The sequence below is a fragment of the Lepisosteus platostomus genome, chromosome 3, assembly GCF_059453375.1.
Source record: "Lepisosteus platostomus isolate fLepPlt1 chromosome 3, fLepPlt1.hap1, whole genome shotgun sequence".
Lineage (NCBI taxonomy): Eukaryota > Metazoa > Chordata > Actinopteri > Semionotiformes > Lepisosteidae > Lepisosteus > Lepisosteus platostomus.
The window spans coordinates 5,760,528-5,778,219 of NC_142613.1; the positions used below are offsets into that span (position 1 = coordinate 5,760,528).

Sequence of the window (17,692 nt, forward strand, 5' to 3'; positions counted from 1 at the left end):
AGCTATTTAAGCCTGCGTTCCTGCCTTTGTGAAACCCAGCTGTATCCACTTTAAGATTCTTAAAGCCTCCAGCTCCCAAAATACAGAACAACCTGAACTGCAAAATCTTGCTTAGATGAGACAACAGCACTCATGTGGCAGATACTGGGTTATTCCCAAGGTGCAATTTAGTAGCAGGAGTCAGGAAGTAGCCAAGCTAAATATTTCTCTCAGTTCAATATGGAAGAAGATAAAACAAAGATATGTCTTTGCTTCAAATATTTATGTAAGATTGAAGCACTTGTAAAAGATAGGCCTTGCATACAGAACCTAATGGGCAGCACAGCAGTCTCCCTGACTGATAACAGAATCCCACAGTCTGGGTGTTTTAGCCTCTGCCTAGTCAAGCAGTCTTGTGAACCATTAACCAGTTGAATTTGCGTGGTAATGTTTAATTTGTCCTCTGGATTTTATGCTAATTTGCTTTCATGGTGTCATATTGTACCTTTCCTGCCCATTGCCACTTTAGACACTGATTATGATATGATCTTTTTCATTAAGGTAATATTGCCTGTTTTGTAAATGTTCAATGTGGTAATGTTTGCCTGCAGTGAAAGCAATGCTGAGGCCTAACTTTCTCTTTACAAAACGTTCAGGCATAACCTCCTAGGCACAGCTGCAGGGTTAGAGTGTTAAACTGCAAGCAGGAAGCAGGTAAGGGCTGTGGAATTTAGTGAGTAGATTAGGCTAGGGGACTTCATTTTCCAGTTCTCCAAGCTCCTTGACAGTGTGTGCGAATAATCAATAACATTTAAGCTGGCTGAAGTGTGCAAATAATACATTCGGACGGGAATATTCCTGGGCTGGAAACCCAAGTAAACTGATGTCTGCAATGGGTGGGAAAGAAACGAATCCTACCACGAACGTTTCCATTTCTGTCTTCACCAAGTGTGAGCAGGGTGTGCTTGGCGTGTGTATGCTGCAGCAGCTTGCCTCCGCTCTGCGCGAAGTGGCGGGTCAAAGTAGCTCGGAGATTAGTCTTGAAAAAACACTCAAATGCTCATGAGTCATTAAGTCGCTCAAAGGTTTTCTGGCATCGAGATCCACTGAGCCAAGCAGTTTCCTGGATTCTTGTCTCAGGCACTCCAGCACAAGGGCAGGAGCTTTCATACAAGACGGCAGGGCTGTAAGAGAGGAAAGGAGGCACAACTGTTTGCGTTCTCTGGTCCCTAACCCTGTGCTGTGAAATACCACCTTATCGCAACAAAGAGCTTTCTTCATTGAGAGCCCGGAGATCTGCCAAGCACTCGGAGGATGTCTTTTGAACGGGCCCTGAGGTTGCCATAGCGATGACTGTCAACGTCTCAGCTGTGTTTTTCACAGAGCCGGAGAGAAGCAGCGTAGCAGATTTGCGTTAGAGCACAGAGCTGACAGGATCAGAGGCATTACACCCCGACAGGACTGGAACGGTCTGACTGAGCTGTGGACTGCACCGTGAGTAGGGAAAAACCCTGTTTTTGAGAATGCAGGCAGCTACATTTTGTTGAAGTAGTAAATTCCATCTGATTGCGCCCTGATTAGCTGTTCTTGTGAACTTTGCTAAGGCGGCGTTTAAAAGCTGATAAAATATCGTGCAAGATGCCCTTTGCATTTTCTTTCTTTCCCTGGCTTCTATCATTGTTCATTTACTCAAGAGCAAACTTTCAAAAACCAGCCAGGAAACTAAAATGGATCTCCTTGAGGTTTTTCCCTCTCTCTTGTGGTCATTCTTTTTGGCAGTTAAAAAACTCTGGATGACTTGAAATGACGACACTGCTAAATTCTTTCAAAATGCATCGGAGGGTGGCTCGTTTCAGGTTTCACTCACTTCTTTTTCTGTATTGCTTTTACTGCCGTGCATTTACTGTATATTGGCCCGAACACTTTGTAAAAGACCCATTGATTTGCTGTTATCCTGAGCTTCTGGGGAGAAGCAGGCTGGGCATTTTGACATGAGATGCAGAGCCTACAACACAGTGCAGGAATAAGAGATCGTATTGCAGAATTGCAGAAGCAGAGATCGGGGGGGCCAAAGGTCTAAGTGTATTTGTGAGTCCGTGCTCCTCTTCAGGTGTCCTTTTTCAGTCATCAGACTTTCAAGGGTGTAAAACTGGAGGAGACCAGGAGTGAAAGCTCAGGCACATACACAGGGGACACAAGACTCTCATTAAGCAGCAGTTTTTGCCATTTTAAGTGTTAGAAGTTGCAAGTTGTTAAATAATCAAATTCTTAAATAATCAAATCAAGTGCTTGATACCTTGATATAATTCAATTATTAAAATTAAGTCTCTATGGCACTTTCTGGAATAATAAAATAACATCAAGTAACATTACCTTTTCTGTTTCATTGGTGATCATTGTGAAGCATATAAAAGCTGTAATGGATCACATTGCTATGGAATGTGAATCTTATTTATTTCCCTTTTCGCTGCAGGTAATATCTTCAAATAATGACGCTGAGATGAGGATTTATTTTCTCGATATATTAAGTAAAAGACACTGAAAGATATGGTCACATATCTGAACCCGATCACCATCAAATAGAACAAATAGGCTACTAAATAAATCACCCATTAGAAATGACTTTTAGAGAAAGGAGACTAAAAGGGTTTATGAACCCCACAGAGAATGAGGATAAATAAGTCCATGGATAAATACTTTATATGCAACTGTAAAGATAGTCCTAAGCGCATTCAGATTTTCTCTGCAAATATTTTCTTGCTAAACACATACAGTAGCATGTAGTGTGGCATAGAGATACAAGCATAGATGTCAGAGTGGTGAAAAGGTAGCTGCTTAAAGGTGGTTATACTGGATTCATCCGTTGGATAATCAGGATCGGATTTTGCTAAGCCAGAGCCAAATCCACTCTTTCTAAGCAAACACTCACCGGGCTGTGTTGCACAACTGCTCAGGTTTCGCAAAAGAGAAGAAGACGCAGAACTGGTGAGGTACTGTACGCGGTTTTAATTCCCATGTAGCCTGAGGAACGTATCAAAGAGACCCAATAGCTGTGAGGCAACAGAGAAAAACCGGAGCGCGGTTTGTTTTCTGCTTCTTTGGAATTGCATAGTGGGGACTGGGGGATCAAAGTCCAGGCTTGAGAGAACGGCTTCACGTCTGACATGTATTTGAGCAGACGTTGCTGTCTAAACTATTACTCTCACTTGCAGTGACGAAAGGTTCCCCCCGACCTTAAATCTTTGCCCCCCTGCCAACATAGCCTTGCTCACAAATGTAACTCGCACTGTTACGAGATCTGTTCTAGTTGAAAATCCAGTTCCTGATGGTCCTGATTGTGATCATACCAGAGTGATATCATAAAGTGTTCAGACTGGTTCCAGAACAGTAAGCCGTGGAGTTTACATTCTCTTTTCACATGATTCTAAAGCATAAGCTAACAAGGACAAAACACGGAATGTAAGATGTTTGCACAGCTAAAGAGATATTGCTGGTGGTGGGAAAATATTTGAAAAGAAAATCCTATCTCAGCTATCTCGGATCACAGGGCTAAATCTAATCTTCCCTTTGATGTATAATTTACGTTTGTTAAAAATTGCCTAGATTTGGCCATTTCTCTCAGCCCCTCTCCATTATCTGTGCTCTCTTAAGAGCGTTTTATGACGGGCCTTGATTTGCCAGCTGTGCCCAGCCCATAAGCCCAATCATTATCATCTGTTTTTTATAAAGGGGAGTCCCACCATTTAACAACGAGCAGGCCTGTTGTAGATACAATACTGTAAACATATCTCTCAACAAGGACATCCACGCATCAATAAGCAATGGTAAAAGGCAGCAATATTCTGAAGGCTGAGGTTTAGCACTCTTATCAATAACAGACAGAATAAGGTGAAGACATGCATGATCCAGGGCTAAGACAACTTGACTATGACTCTCAGCTCCTTAAAGATGATGATGCCACTCATCCTCTTTGGGTGTTGTCTAGCATTGCTTCCTTCCTCTTGTACTTTTCTAGAAGTAGTTTTCCCTCAATTACTTCTTTCATCAGACTTGAGGTCAACACTGATCCGATCCAGGCAGAGGATGAGTTCACCTTTCTCTCCCAAAATGACACAGAGCCTCTTCATTATTTTTCCCCTCTGTCCAGTTTACTTTCTAGATTCTCAAACATCCACCAATCTTCCAGGATTCGTTGTCTTACTTTCTCATTGTCCTAGTCTCAGATGTTGTTCTCCAGATATGGATCTTTGTTCTGCTTCCTTTCAGGTGTTTAAGCGATTAGTGAACGGTTGTTTTCTTTCTCTCTGCAGCCAAGTTTGGCTCTTCCCCGGTTTCTGGTGTTGATTTTCTGAGAGCATCATCCATCAGGGTTGAAAAGGTTACCTAAGTAACAGAACTCTTTCACTCCCTCTGATGCTCCTTTCTGTGTCTTTGTCCGTTGACACCCTCACCACTTTGGTCTTTTTTGTATTTGTTCTCATTCCATTATCCTTTACTTTTTTGCTTAGTTTAGTAACTAAAGCTCTGTGTTACCCTGCACAGCTCTGTCATTTGTAAGTCTGCATGACCTCACTCTTTGTTCTGCAAGTGTTATTCCTTCGCTCAGGTTGTGCCATGCTTCCTTTAGCATTGCTTCTATGATGCCATTGAAGAGGGGTGATAAAACTCACCCTTTGTATGCCTCATGACCATTTTACTCATTACAAACCATAAATCCTTGATAGTGGACACTGTAGCTGTGCTGTGGAGGACATTTTTCTTGTGACACTGTGAGAAGAGCAGAGGTCAGTGGCTGTTTCACTGCTGTGGCAACACAGGATTTTTGGTGGCATCTTTTATCCATTGATTTCCATTTCCCTGACAGCACTGTGCTCTGGTTTAACAATGCAGTGGTTAGCATATCTATGTTATGCTGGGGAGGTGGTCACTGCTTTGTGATTTATGGGAAACAGGGTTTTGCAAGATCTGACAGAAGTGGTGAGAGTGTCAGAGACCTGGTCTAACTCTAGCTGTCCGCTTTATTTTTAACAATGGCCAATTTTCTTGGTGACCACCATGTGTGGCCACAGTTCCACAGTAATATCCATATCAATGGTTACGATCCTTGGGATTGATGTTTTGTCCTGGTGCAGAATCTGCATTACAGATTCTTATGGAAGGAGGTTTGCTTGGGCTGCATTTGCAGGAAAACGTTGAGGATGACTCAAATGAGCTCAGAGTGGGTTTTTTTTTGTTTAATGACTTGCCAAAACAAAATGTGGACGTTTCCTTAGGTTAGATTGCATTCTAAAAGTATCATACAGTATAGCAGAATATCACGGTATAAAGGGATGATGAAAATATATACTGTTCTCTCTGTATAGCTTGTATTTCACCAATGAGTTTTACAAAATCTGTGCAAGTTTTAGATCCTTCCAAACAAGTCTGGGAATGCAATTCCTCCATTCATCTGTGGCTTCAGTCCAGTGGGTTGAAAGCTATTGTACAAAACCCTCATAAAACTCTGTCGTGCCGCAATGTGCTTAAAGCCAACAGTTACACTGCATTTACTTTTCATTTGGTATCTAAAGGTTGTTTTGCTGCCCAATCGGCCTCCTTGGCTCAAGTCTGAACAGTCTAAGCATAACTGCCAAGTTATAATTTTCTGTTTAATTTAATGCCATGGCCCATGGGAGGGAGGCGTGCTATAGGCCTCCAGGTCTTTCTTATACTGTAGCTGCCTCTTTCATCTTCATTTGCTTTAAAACCTGGGAAACGTTCTTTTGGTTCAGTCAATTGGTTGCAAAGAAAGGTAAACACTAAATCATGAGGCATGCATGTTGAGTTTCAGCATTCACTGTTTAACATGTTCCATTTCTTCTGATTCCAGAATTGTGTGACAGGGCTCTACTTAAACAGGCTCACTGTTTGACATTTGATTTTCTCAGCATTACAGGGAAGCCAAGCCAGGATGAGGCTTATCTTGGGGTTTCAAGTACAAAATAAGGGGGGCCCTGCCCCTTTTCTCTCCTTCTACAGGCTCCCCCAGAACTGGGATCCCTGGGAAGCTCACCTGCTTGGTTTCTCCTAACTTCGCCCCACGCAAGTTACACACTTCCTGCTCAACATTCAATCGCATTTGCATGAAATGTGATCAGCACGTGTAGAGCATAATGGTTTTGCCAGGATGCTGTGAAACATGGTTCTACTCTAAAGCAAATGGAAAACACAAAAGCTAAGAGCAGTAGGTTCAGACATTTTAAAATGGGAAAGTGAGGGATGCTTATCAAGCTGTAAAACCTTCCAGCATCTTCCAGCTCTTGAAAATTAGTATTCCAGCAGGAATTGTTTGTCCCAGCCCCATATTTAGTAAAAGACTGATTAAATGACCAGGCAGTTGGCTTGTACAAGAACGAGCCCTATTTAATTTTTTAGACACAAAACAAATATGCCTTCAGATCTTGGAAAATATCCTACTTCCACACCAGATATGAGTCATAGTTTGACTTAAGTAAGCTGTTAAGAATGTTTGACTTCAAAGAAGACATGTCTAATGAAGCAAAGTGGGAATTTAACCAAGTAAATGTTACAGTTGATTTTACCTTATTAGGTGGGATTCTGTTTTGGCCCCTTTTCTCTGTAACATTTTCAGACAGATCTGGTGAGTATAGTTCAGAGTGTCATTTATAGCTTTAGCCAAGGCATCCTTATACTGATTTAGGAAATGAATGTACTGTAGCTGCTATTGCAGCCCATCTCCAGCCCATCTTGCAATGAAGCCCGGTCCAATCAAAAGTGAAATTTTAACGTTTTTTTTCAGATTCTATGATTCTGAGATTAAAATCTCAGAGTGGGTTCAGGGCAGGTTAAGAAATGGGAAAGGTCTTCAGTGTCGTGGGATCACTTGATCTCTCCTGGCAGCCCTGAAGTATGATTTTGGATTGGTGTCATAAAGTGATAAATATTGTCTAGAGAAAGTTTAGACAACATCTAAGATCATTAGCTGCGACTGACATCTCTTGCCACAGAGTATTCTGAACTTCCATTAAGGGTAAGACTGTGGTTTATGAGCAGCTCAAGCCATCATTGTTCCAGCCTCTTCTGTCTGGTAGAAGCTATAGATCTACCCTTTTTAGGAACAGTGTTTATCGTCCGGTTACAGAGAGATTTGTCATGCTAGAGCTTGAGTAATTCTGTCTGTGATGGTAAGTGTGTGGGTGGTGCAGTGGTTAGCATTATGCTGCCTTGCACAAATGAGGCACTGGGTTCAATTCCTGGGGTTCTATCTGCATGGAGTTTGTATGTTCTCACCATGTTAACTTGGGTTTCTTTCGGTCCGAAGATATAATGGTAAACTAATGGTCTTCTGGGAACATTGGCCTTGGTATATTCCTGTGTCTGCACTGCGATGGACTGGTGTGCCGTCCCAGAGAAATCCAGCCTTGTGCCCATTGCTTTCTGGGATAGATTATCCCCTGCAACCCTCAACTGGATAAAGAGGATATAAAATGGATGGATAGTACTGTATGTATGTATAGTGCGATTCAATTATCATGACCAAATATTATTTAAACGAAAGGGGAAAATGACACAGTTTTAGTTTAGTGTAAGTAATGTTTCACAAGAGTAATGCTGAATTTTCACACCATTGAGATCAGTGATCTGAAATGTGGGCTCTTCATAAAAGACACTTTGGGAAGCGTGATCATTTGGTTTCAGAGTCTTGCTTGCACTATGCTTTCCTATTGCTTTACTGTACTTCACTGTGCAATTCCACACTGGACTTAACTTCTAGAATTGCCTACAAATTAAATGTTTTTGAAATACGGAGCACACCTGTGGTAAAAGGGCCAAATTAATTTGATACAAATTTGATACAATTTAGGTCTTCAAAGAGAGAAACTGTTTGCATATTGTTTCTTGGTGGCCTCATTAGTGTCAGTTACTGTTTTACAGCTGCTTTTATGAAACTATTTGTGTTCTGAGCATTTATTTTTATTTTGTAATTTGGCATTGATGAGGGCTGAAAAAGCTGAATCACTCGCTCATAAATGCTCACAGGCAGTTTGTGTTTGTTCTCGTTACCTGTTTCAACTGGCAGGAGGTGACTGACGTTTATATAAAAAGAACCACCAACATGGATGATATGTTATGTTTGATTTATAGATGCTATGACAGAAGTGTATTATGAATGAATGAATTTATGGAGTTTCACATTGACATGTTTCTAAGAATTATTTCAAAAGCAGCCAGGCAGCCCATGTCCATATACTATTAAACCCAGTGCACTTCATCATTGTGAAATATTTCTCAATGAGATCTAACAGGGGAAAAACGCTGCCTCACTGATAGAAATATAGATATGAATGGTTACAGTGTTACAGGAAAGAAGGGGCCTGATTGTTCACTTTATCTTCTCTTGAGTTAAGCAGTCTTTACAAACGAGAACAAAATGGCAATGAAATGCATCCCACTGCATTTTCAGATTTCACTGAAACATGAGCCTGTAGCAGTGTTCATGGACTCTGCACAGCTTTTGGCCTCAGTACGGGAATATCTCTGTGGTTTGGAATGTAAGATTTCATTAGAATCTGTAATGTATTTAACAGTTTATGTAAATCCGATCGCATTTGGTATTTAAATTAATACCACTCAGAAATATATGTACTGTATTCAACCTTTATACCTAGTGATTTTGAATAGATGCTCATCATTCAGACCATTGCTACTGTTAAATCCCCTTTAGCTTTCCTCATTAGAGTTCCTGGAGTTCAAGGGATATTCGCAAAAGCCGCTGTCAGTCTATGTCAGAACAAATAAATCCCTAAAAACTATTTAATACTTCTTGAGTTTTTTTAAACGACTTATGATACACTGTAAACTGTACTGCTGGATCCCCCAACACACTCCAAACCATCCTTTCAAAACCATCCATCAATTTTCTGAGTGCTGCCTCCAATTCAGGTCCTTTGAAAACCTCTGCTTCTACATGTTTTCCCTTCACACTTTCTCAGTAACCTAACCTAACCAGTTAGCCGGGGTCATAATGTACATTTGACGGAGCAACCTTAGGCCTGTTGGACTTTACTGCATGAGAATTCCATGTGCAGCTCCTCCTCATTGAATGTTGAGCTCCTCCCTTGCTTCTGCTATCTGTAAGTGCTGGGCACTGGTCAATATTAAACTGTTTTTCAAATTCATATCTTCTCCAGGACTATGGCTGGCTCCTGTTAGAAATGCTTCTGTGTATTGGCCCTGGGCGAAAAGATACCGTCAAGTGCTGCTTTTCGGCCTCATGATGATGATGTAATGGAATAAACGGGCCAGGACCTTACTCACAGCTACTCAAGCTCTATAAGCCTCCCTGTCATACTGTACCTCTGTGTATAAGATCACAGGGCGGGCAGCATGATGAGCCACACTTCTGAAGGATTTCAGGAAGTTTTACAATGAAGTGTTTATCGGATTAGTTTGCGCCACTTGCCCTTTTTGTCTGATGAATCCTTTCTTCCCTGTTGCTTTTCCCTTTTTGTAAGAGTCCTCCGAGTTCTGTTTTTTCAGCACTGGGCTGACTGCTCACTACTGCAGCAAAATGGAACAGCTTGGGAAAAGACTTAGCTATGGTGTGGAAGAGAGAGCAGTAAGGTGAGGAGAAGCTGGCCAGCGATCATGGGCTGAAGGACAATGGGATCTATTTCCCAGTGCCTTCTCCCCACTCATATTCCTCCTGCTGCCCTACTCCACAATAATTCAGAAGCAATAATGGACACACACTATAGAGCTATACTGTCTGGTGGTACCTAAACATACAGCTGATCGGACACCATTTTCTGATCCTACAATCTTCATCTTTCTGACTGTGCCCTTTTTAGTGCCACTGTCTTGTGCCACTATAGTCCCTTTTGCTATATAACTTTATATACTGTACTTGTACACAGATTTGTTTAGCACGTACTGCAATCCCCTGCACTGTAGAAAACTGCACTTTATTGACAGAATGTAACTAATACACTTTGACAAACTTTTTTTTTCCAGAGTAACATAAGTCATTACACTGTGCATATTATACCTTTTTTCAGTTGCCTTGGATAACCATGTCAAACAAATAACAAAGAAGTAGCTTTTCCTAATAGAATTTGATGAGCCTGCTCAACATGGAACAAATGAGGTTTAAAGAAAATCTTCATATGTCTAAAGGGAGTTGTGGTTGCCATTGATTTAAATGGAACAACTGTACAGTACCTTCTGTAGAAATGTCTTTAATGAACACCAGAGATGGCTGGCCTGGCAAAGTTCAGAGCCGCTCAGTTATGAAAAATCAGGCAGGGACATTTAATTATTCTGCACTATGTGTTCAGAGCTATTATCTACCATTTGCCATGGCAACATGAAATATTGTTATGTACATCCTAAATATTTATACATACATACTTTCTAGCTTGACTACAAATGTCAGTTGCTCTGCATGACCTCATTTGTGAACACTGTACGTCTGCCGATGAGTTTATACCATTGCTCAGACACTTAAGGGTGATGTAATGATTTCCCAGAAAATGTAGCTCTAGATCGAGAGCTTTAAAGTTGTAAAACAAAAAGGTGATGTTTCTCCGCTTTAACAAGACAGTTTTGTCTTGTCTTGTTCTGCTGTGCATCTTTGTATTTCTTGTCTGTGACACAGCATGAGATCAGACTTTTTCTGCCTGGGCTCTCTTTATGTCTAAGAGTTTTCAGAAACGGTTTCTAAACCTGCCACGTTGTTGTCAAAACTCGCAGGCAAGTGGGAGGACAGCGCCATGTTGTGGCACTGTACTGAAATTTGTAATGGACAAGCAATTCACCCTACTCCTGCATGAAGTCTGCAGAATAAGTCATTTGTGAAGATAAAGGTGAATATTACATCATAATTCCATTATAATTATACTACAACAGTGTAGCAAAACTTACATCCATGATATGCTAAACATGAGAGTACATTCAAGCTCATTCTTGATGTGTGTCCCTTATCATACTCTTTCTTGCAGTGCTTTGGCAGAATTAACATAGAAAAGAAAGACAAGTGAACTTTTTTCAGTGCACAAACTGCATTTTTTTTTCAGGATTCTCCATCGTGCTTATTCTTTTCCTAACTGAGGTGAAAAACCCCAGAGAGCAGCCCGAGGATAAGAATAGTTCAGAACGAGAAAGTGGCCTGTGCTGTCGAGCTGTAGTTGTGACAGCCAGGACAGCAAGCAGGGCTGTGATGAGCACTTCTTTTCTAATATGTGGCTGTGTTTCTGAACCTAGGTGGAGATCACTCAGGCTGTGCTCAGCATTGGAAGACCGTGATTAGGACGTAGTCGAATGACATGCAGCCCCAGGTAATGCCTTTGGCAGGAGTGAGATGACCACAGCATCATACAAGCTTACAGTACAATACTTATCAATCAATCAATCAATCAATCAATCAATCAATCAATCAATCAAGGTTTATTTATCAATGCATGAACAGTACACCCACACAGCGGTGTTGTTGGCAATGAAATGCTTTATAAAGCATCTTCCACCTATCTGCATTTGCTTCTGTTGTTTTCAGCTTGTTGAACTTGTATTGCTAAAACATTTCACCTTGCCTTTAAAAAATTTAAAACTACAATTAAGTTAAAACAAATTACAACAGAAGATACTACAGCTTGGCAAGCCAAGGACTGTCCCAGACTCGACCCCAGTTGCTTAATGATGGTAATGTTTATGGCACCACCCTTGGCACTGCCTGGCACAGTTGGACCTGTGCTTGCCCTCTAGAGTGAGGCTCTTAAAATGAGCCCCAGATGAATGTGTTCTTGATCTTTGCCACAGCTGAGCAGGCCCATCCTTGCCAGTGTTACACAACTTAATTCTATCCACTTCTTCTCAAAAGCAGCCCTGGAGACTGTTGGGCACAGGTAAGTCATGTAGCTCCGATTTAAATCTGCCCTTTCCAGTTTGTGGATTTTTTTCCACTCTGGGCCAAAACGTTTGAACCAGACGAGCCCCCTTCCCCACTGTCACCTTCAGACACTTATTCTCTGGTGCTGGTCTTCAGAAACAGAAAAACCCGGGTGGCTTGTGTTTAAAAGACCAGCTCCACTAAAGAAGGACAAAACAATGGAGGTTCAACAGAAGAGGACATTTTTGTAACGATAGAGAGGTTACAGCTGGGCTGTGCCAAGACACAGGTTAAAGAAACCCATTTGAGTAAAATTCCAAAAGTTGTTTCAGTGGAAGTCATTCCCCCAAGTCTGCTGGAAAAGTGCATTTGGATTTTAATTCCACCTGAAAGGATGTGCTTTTAAAACAAACAAGGCGGACAGCAACAGAGAAGAAGAAAAAATAAACTAGTTGTGGACAGGCTTAAATTTCCATTAAAATAGCCCGAACTCTTAACAACAAAAAGCGGCTGTGCTGATTTATCTAGATACAGTTTCACAAACTGTGAGAAAAGCGGGATCTTCTCATGACCCTGAGGTACAAACACACACAGAAAGAGTAGGAGAGTCTCTCCCAGATAAACACACAGAGGAGGAGGCGGGGAATGGGTTTCCAAGGAGACCAGGGCAATTGTACCATTACCCTGCATCAATCTGGTGACTTGACTCCCCCCCACAGCCCTCATTTCCTTCACAGGACCTCACTTTTTCAGAATGGCTGCGATGGGCAATTAATTGCCACATAATGAGCCTGCCTTTACAGCCTTGTTTGTGTATAGCCCTTTTCTCCGGCCTTGCAAGGGAGACAATTAAGGAGGTGGAACACCACTGCCGAAAAGTTCGTTTTCCATAAATTAGTAGCCTCTCCCCCTGAGCCGCAGATAAAGGGCTAATTAGTACCCTGAAGAGGCAGTGAGGTTTATGTCTGTGTTTTTTTTAGCCACATAGAAACCTCTGTAAGAGTTCAGACTGACCACACTGCCACACACACTTTTTAAAGCAGAAACCCAAATGTGTGCTGTTGTTTAAGTAAGAAGCAGAAACTATGTATATACAGTAGCTTCCTCCATGTTATGTTTTTCAGAATACCTTATCATCTTCCTGTAGTAACATCTGGGCTGAGGAGTGTAACACTTTTTTCAGGTCTAAACAATGTCTAACTTTGGCAAATATCTTGGCAATAATATAAATATATATAGAACAGCAAGAGTGAGACTTCAATGCTTGTTTATTAAAAAAACTGCTTATAAATATAAATTATTATTCAAAATACCAATCAACCAAATGTAATCATTATTAAACTAGAGAAATGCACATTACGTAGAATATAATACATTAAAGTGGCTGGTAATTTTCTGAATTGCAGAGTAAAGAGAAGCAAATGAAATGGACAAAATGTAATGCCTAATTAACTCATTTCAAAGGTTTAGATTGCATAATTCTATAATTGGTTTCAGAAACCGGTTTGCATTCATGCAGATGTTTGTGAGGCCTACTGTTTCTGAAGGCTCTCCGGACTGTTTGTGCATGTCTGTACTCACAAGGTGGTGTTTGGGACTTGGACCCACTAAGTAGCCAGTGCTGCCCGGAAATCTGCATGGAAAACCCCATAGTTAATTAAAAATTTGTTTATTAAAGGTTAAGGGAAAGGGGTTTGTTAGCAGAAGGTTTCGTGTTCAAGCTTTGTCTTTGCAACCTGCTGTTTGCTGCCTTGAGTGAAATGTATGAATCTCTTTGTACTCTTTTAGTTTAGCTGTAAAACTTACTTATTATCGTCACCGACCTGGTTATTTCATTGATTTTTTCTGGTCTCAGAGCATTCTTGCTTGAAACGTTGTTGCTAAATGACACGTCAGGGAAACCCTGTTCCTTCTTGAGCTCTTTAACAAGGTGCGGGATGTGTTGTTTCTGTATCCCTGTGTTTGTGAACCTGCAGAGGCAGGTGGAAATTCTGGATCATTCCCACGGCTCCCGGATTGTCTTCTCCGATGACACCCTGAACGCACAGCGCTTCTACCCTTCTCCCCCTGCCCCCCAGCGCTGGACTTCTCGGTTCTCCCCAAGGGCAGCAATGACAGAGAATTTTCCCAAACTAGAAGACTTCATCCCCGCTCACCTCTACTCCGATCCTGCCCAGGGCGTGGGGCTGTCACCAGGGCTGCCCACCCCACCCCTAAGCCCCTCCCACACTTCTTCCCCTGGTCACGGACATCAGCCAGAGCCGCAAAAAGCAAGTTGACTGCTGCTTCCCCTTCCTTTCTCTCCACTGACTTGAATCCTGTAGACAGTCATGAAACTAGAGCACGTGGGAAGGCACTGGCAGTGCTGGATGTAAAGACAGCTGAGTCAGTTCACTCACATAGGAAGTGACCCCTGCCTTCAAGAGCTTCGCTGCGTCTATGGAGCAGTTCATTTTTTATGCATGTACTTGTGTTTTCAGAATCCACACTGTGCGGCAATGGCGCACAATATCGCAAGCAGGGTCTGCGCAGCAGACAGACCGGCCCGTGTTTATGCTGGGCTGTCAGCAGCCTTAACCACCCTGCCTTGCTCTCAACACTGAAATCGGAATGCAAAACTAGAAACATCTGATAGTCTTTAAATTTGTTTGGGAAACTGCATGAAATTAGAAAGCACTGTTTGCATCCAAATATTGTAAACAGTGATGAATACACTACAGCCTCATATGATGATGAATTTGTACAATAGTTCTAGGATTTACCGTATATGGGGATAATTCATGACAATTCATTCATGTTTTTATACCTCCCAAAACAAATTGTTCCTAGTTTTGGGACTCAGTTTAAAACCTTGACCTATTGCAAGCATTCCATCCCTGTTCTCTAGGGTAGTGCAGCTCCCATAAATACATAAAGACAAAATAGAGAATAGCAGACAACTTAAATGCATCTGCTGTAAATACAATCATGGCATCAGAAAACTGTGCCACCTTGTGGTAACAACGACACATTACACCTAGTCTGGGTGGCTTCTGACAAACCACAGTTTGTTCTCGAACAGAAGTTGTTCGGTTAATCAATTGAGACAGATAATTTGCTTCTCTGTCTTCCTCTGCATTCAAAATAAAGTGTCCTTCTAAAGCAGATTATATACATGCTTTTCTTTACCTGCTTAGTGTTGTGATATTATAAGCCTGTAGGTTTAGTAGCTTGTTTTCAGCCCATGAATTACTCATGATTTGGGGAAGCAAGGAATAGTAAGCAACAAAAAAAAAACTGTTCAAACGTTTCTATAGCAGTTGCCATGTTTTAAGTTTTTAGGTTTTGTTTCACGCTTTCAACTTGTAGAACTTATTGAACTTATATTGTAAGATTAATGTTTTAAGCTTTATTTCTAGAAAACCAGGAGCAAGTTTTTAAAGCAAAACGTTTGAAAATAATTACCTTAGCGATTGAGGAAGCATCTTCAAACGATGTCAATTTATGGATCATCAGCACTTCAAGCATTTTGCACACGATTCTTCCACCATACTGTACCTCATATTAGTTTTAGTCCTGTAATTCTAACCAGGTAACAGAAGGTAACATAAGAAGAGGCAGACCTAGAAAGAGATGGATAGATTGTGTGAGAAAAGATATGGAGGTATGTGAAGTGAGTGAGGAAGATGTGCTCGACAGAGACAAGTGGAGAAGAGCAACCAAAGCAGCTGACCCCAGGACAGTCTGGGACAAAGGCAGTGAAAAAGAAGAAGAAGAATTCTAACCAGTGCAGCTCCATGTGTCAGCATCTGACTTCTTTGTTTGCTTTTCTCTTTTAGGTCATGGATACCAGTGTGGCTGGCTCCATCACCCTCAACTTTGGGTTCAATGACACCCTGTCCCAGTCATCCAGTACAAGGGTATCCCAAAATGGTACCGACCAACACGTTCTCAAGACGCATGGTACGTCTATAGCAAAATATAGTGAATGATAGAAGAGGGGGTACAGGGGATGATGACTATGCTAAGAGATCTATTTTACGGTATCAAAGCCAAAGTTTATTTTTCAAATATTGTTTTTCTGCACTAATATAATGACTCATCGTTTCTCAGTCTGACTGGGGTGGTCTGCTACACAGTGAAACATCGACCGGGGCTTTTTAAAAAAAGTGACCCCGAGGCACTTTTTTGCACAAAGGGCTGAACTATTTTGTTGAGAGAACACTGGCTTCTCTCAAGAAACGGTTGAATAAGATCCTTGGATCAATTAGATTAGATCAATTTGATCATTGGATCAATGGTATCAAACTACCAAAACAGCCTCATGGCATTTGTATCTTTTCCTATGTTCTTGTGTGCATGAGTGTATTGTTCCACCATCCTTACATGGGTGGAACTGAGTGTATAGTGCTACCAAAGTGTGATGTAATCGTCTGGGCTCTCTCTCACTGGGAAGGGACACTGCTGAATGGCTCTGGCACAGTGCTGGGCACTGCAGGCTGGCGGGACATAAACTCCGCCCCCTGGGGGGGACCTCCAGCACAGATCCTGGGAAGCAGCCCTGCCAGCGCCCTGGCACAGACTCCCAGCCTGCACCATAGCAGGCTGGCCTCCGATGGATTCCCCAACAGCATCCTCCAGACAGGACAGGCCCTGGAGAAACTCCCACCCAGTTCCGAGCCAAGGACTCTGTCAGCTCAGAGACCGCCAGGCAACTCTGGGACCCTCCACACAGAGGAGAGGTGGGTGAAGTTTGCTGGCATCGGGCCCGTGGATGAAACAGGGATGCCCATCGCCTCCAGATCGGTAGGTACAGTAGAGCTACGTCTATATATCTATCTTTATATGTCAAGCTGTGGGCAATGGGAGCTATGTTATGGATGCTATTTAATTGGTATTCTTCAAGAAATACCATGCTACAGCTTTTGGATCAGGAAGCTAACTTGAAGTACAAGTTCCACCTTTTTTTTTAATCTATTCCTCTTGATTGGGCATGCAATCTGTTCTAAACAGATAAATCTAATTCTAAACAGGCTAATCTAATTAGCACAAAACTAGTTCTAACAAAAAGCATTATCCATATATGATTTTTATACCAAGCATGGTTCTCAAGATATTCACAACACTTCCCTTTGTTGCTCTCTATCTGAAATTGACTATTTTCCCTTTTATGCAGCTATATGTCTGTTAAAGTGAGAAACAGGACATCACTTCACTGGTTTGCTATAATAACTGCTTTTAAATGCACTAACTCGCACAGCATTCCACGGGCATTAAACATACTTAACACTGGAATGGTGTATAAGCATGAATTATGTGGAGCGCCACAGATGATAGGGATAATAATGGCTTCTTTCTTTCCCTTTATGCCTGTTTGAGTTTCTCCCACTGTTGATTTTACAAGACTTTCACATCTTTTCATCAGCTTACAATCTTCTCTTTCCAAGAACTGGGTAAATTCTCTCCCCGTTCAGAGTTAAGGGATTAAGAAACAAACAGGCCTGGCTGTTGTCTTTTCCCTCTGTGCCGTCTTGCATTTCAGTTCGGCTTTTATTTCTCTTTTCTCTTCCGAGCCATTGTCTCTCCTCGTCTCTCAACTCCCACCCGTTTCGTTTTTTCTCTTTGTACGGCAGAGTGTGAACAAGCCCAGAGACTGGTACAGGAGCATGTTCAAACAGATCCACAAGAAACCAGAAGGTAAGGAGCACTTCCTGGGCTATTTGTTAAGAGAGAATTCCTGTATGTCAGTGGCAGCTGTCAAAAGCGGATCGAAGGCCAGATTACTCCTGGAGCCAGGTAGTGAAGGAAATCCGAGAACTTTTCAGGGCTAATAATGACTCCCAGGTAGTC

At 41.8% G+C, this 17,692-nt stretch overlaps 1 protein-coding gene across 9 annotated transcripts in view; it reads left to right on the forward strand.

Moving 5' to 3' along the window:
- Nucleotides 1-17,692, forward strand: part of sorbs3 (sorbin and SH3 domain containing 3) — a 56,407-nt gene that overhangs the window by 12,441 nt on the left and 26,274 nt on the right. For 2 of the 9 annotated variants that reach the window (XM_088624049.1, XM_088624052.1), the window contains exons 1-6: nucleotides 1,106-1,473; nucleotides 11,242-11,315; nucleotides 13,840-14,133; nucleotides 15,682-15,805; nucleotides 16,299-16,648; nucleotides 17,476-17,539. In XM_088624049.1, coding sequence (XP_088480175.1) covers nucleotides 11,304-11,315; nucleotides 13,840-14,133; nucleotides 15,682-15,805; nucleotides 16,299-16,648; nucleotides 17,476-17,539 — 844 coding nt within the window. In that variant the 5' untranslated portion in view covers nucleotides 1,106-1,473; nucleotides 11,242-11,303. Of the gene's footprint in view, nucleotides 1-1,105; nucleotides 1,474-11,241; nucleotides 11,316-13,839; nucleotides 14,134-15,681; nucleotides 15,806-16,298; nucleotides 16,649-17,475; nucleotides 17,540-17,692 lie in introns of those variants that run through there. The other 7 variants (XM_088624051.1, XM_088624050.1, XM_088624055.1 and 4 more) reach the window with 5 other exon arrangements.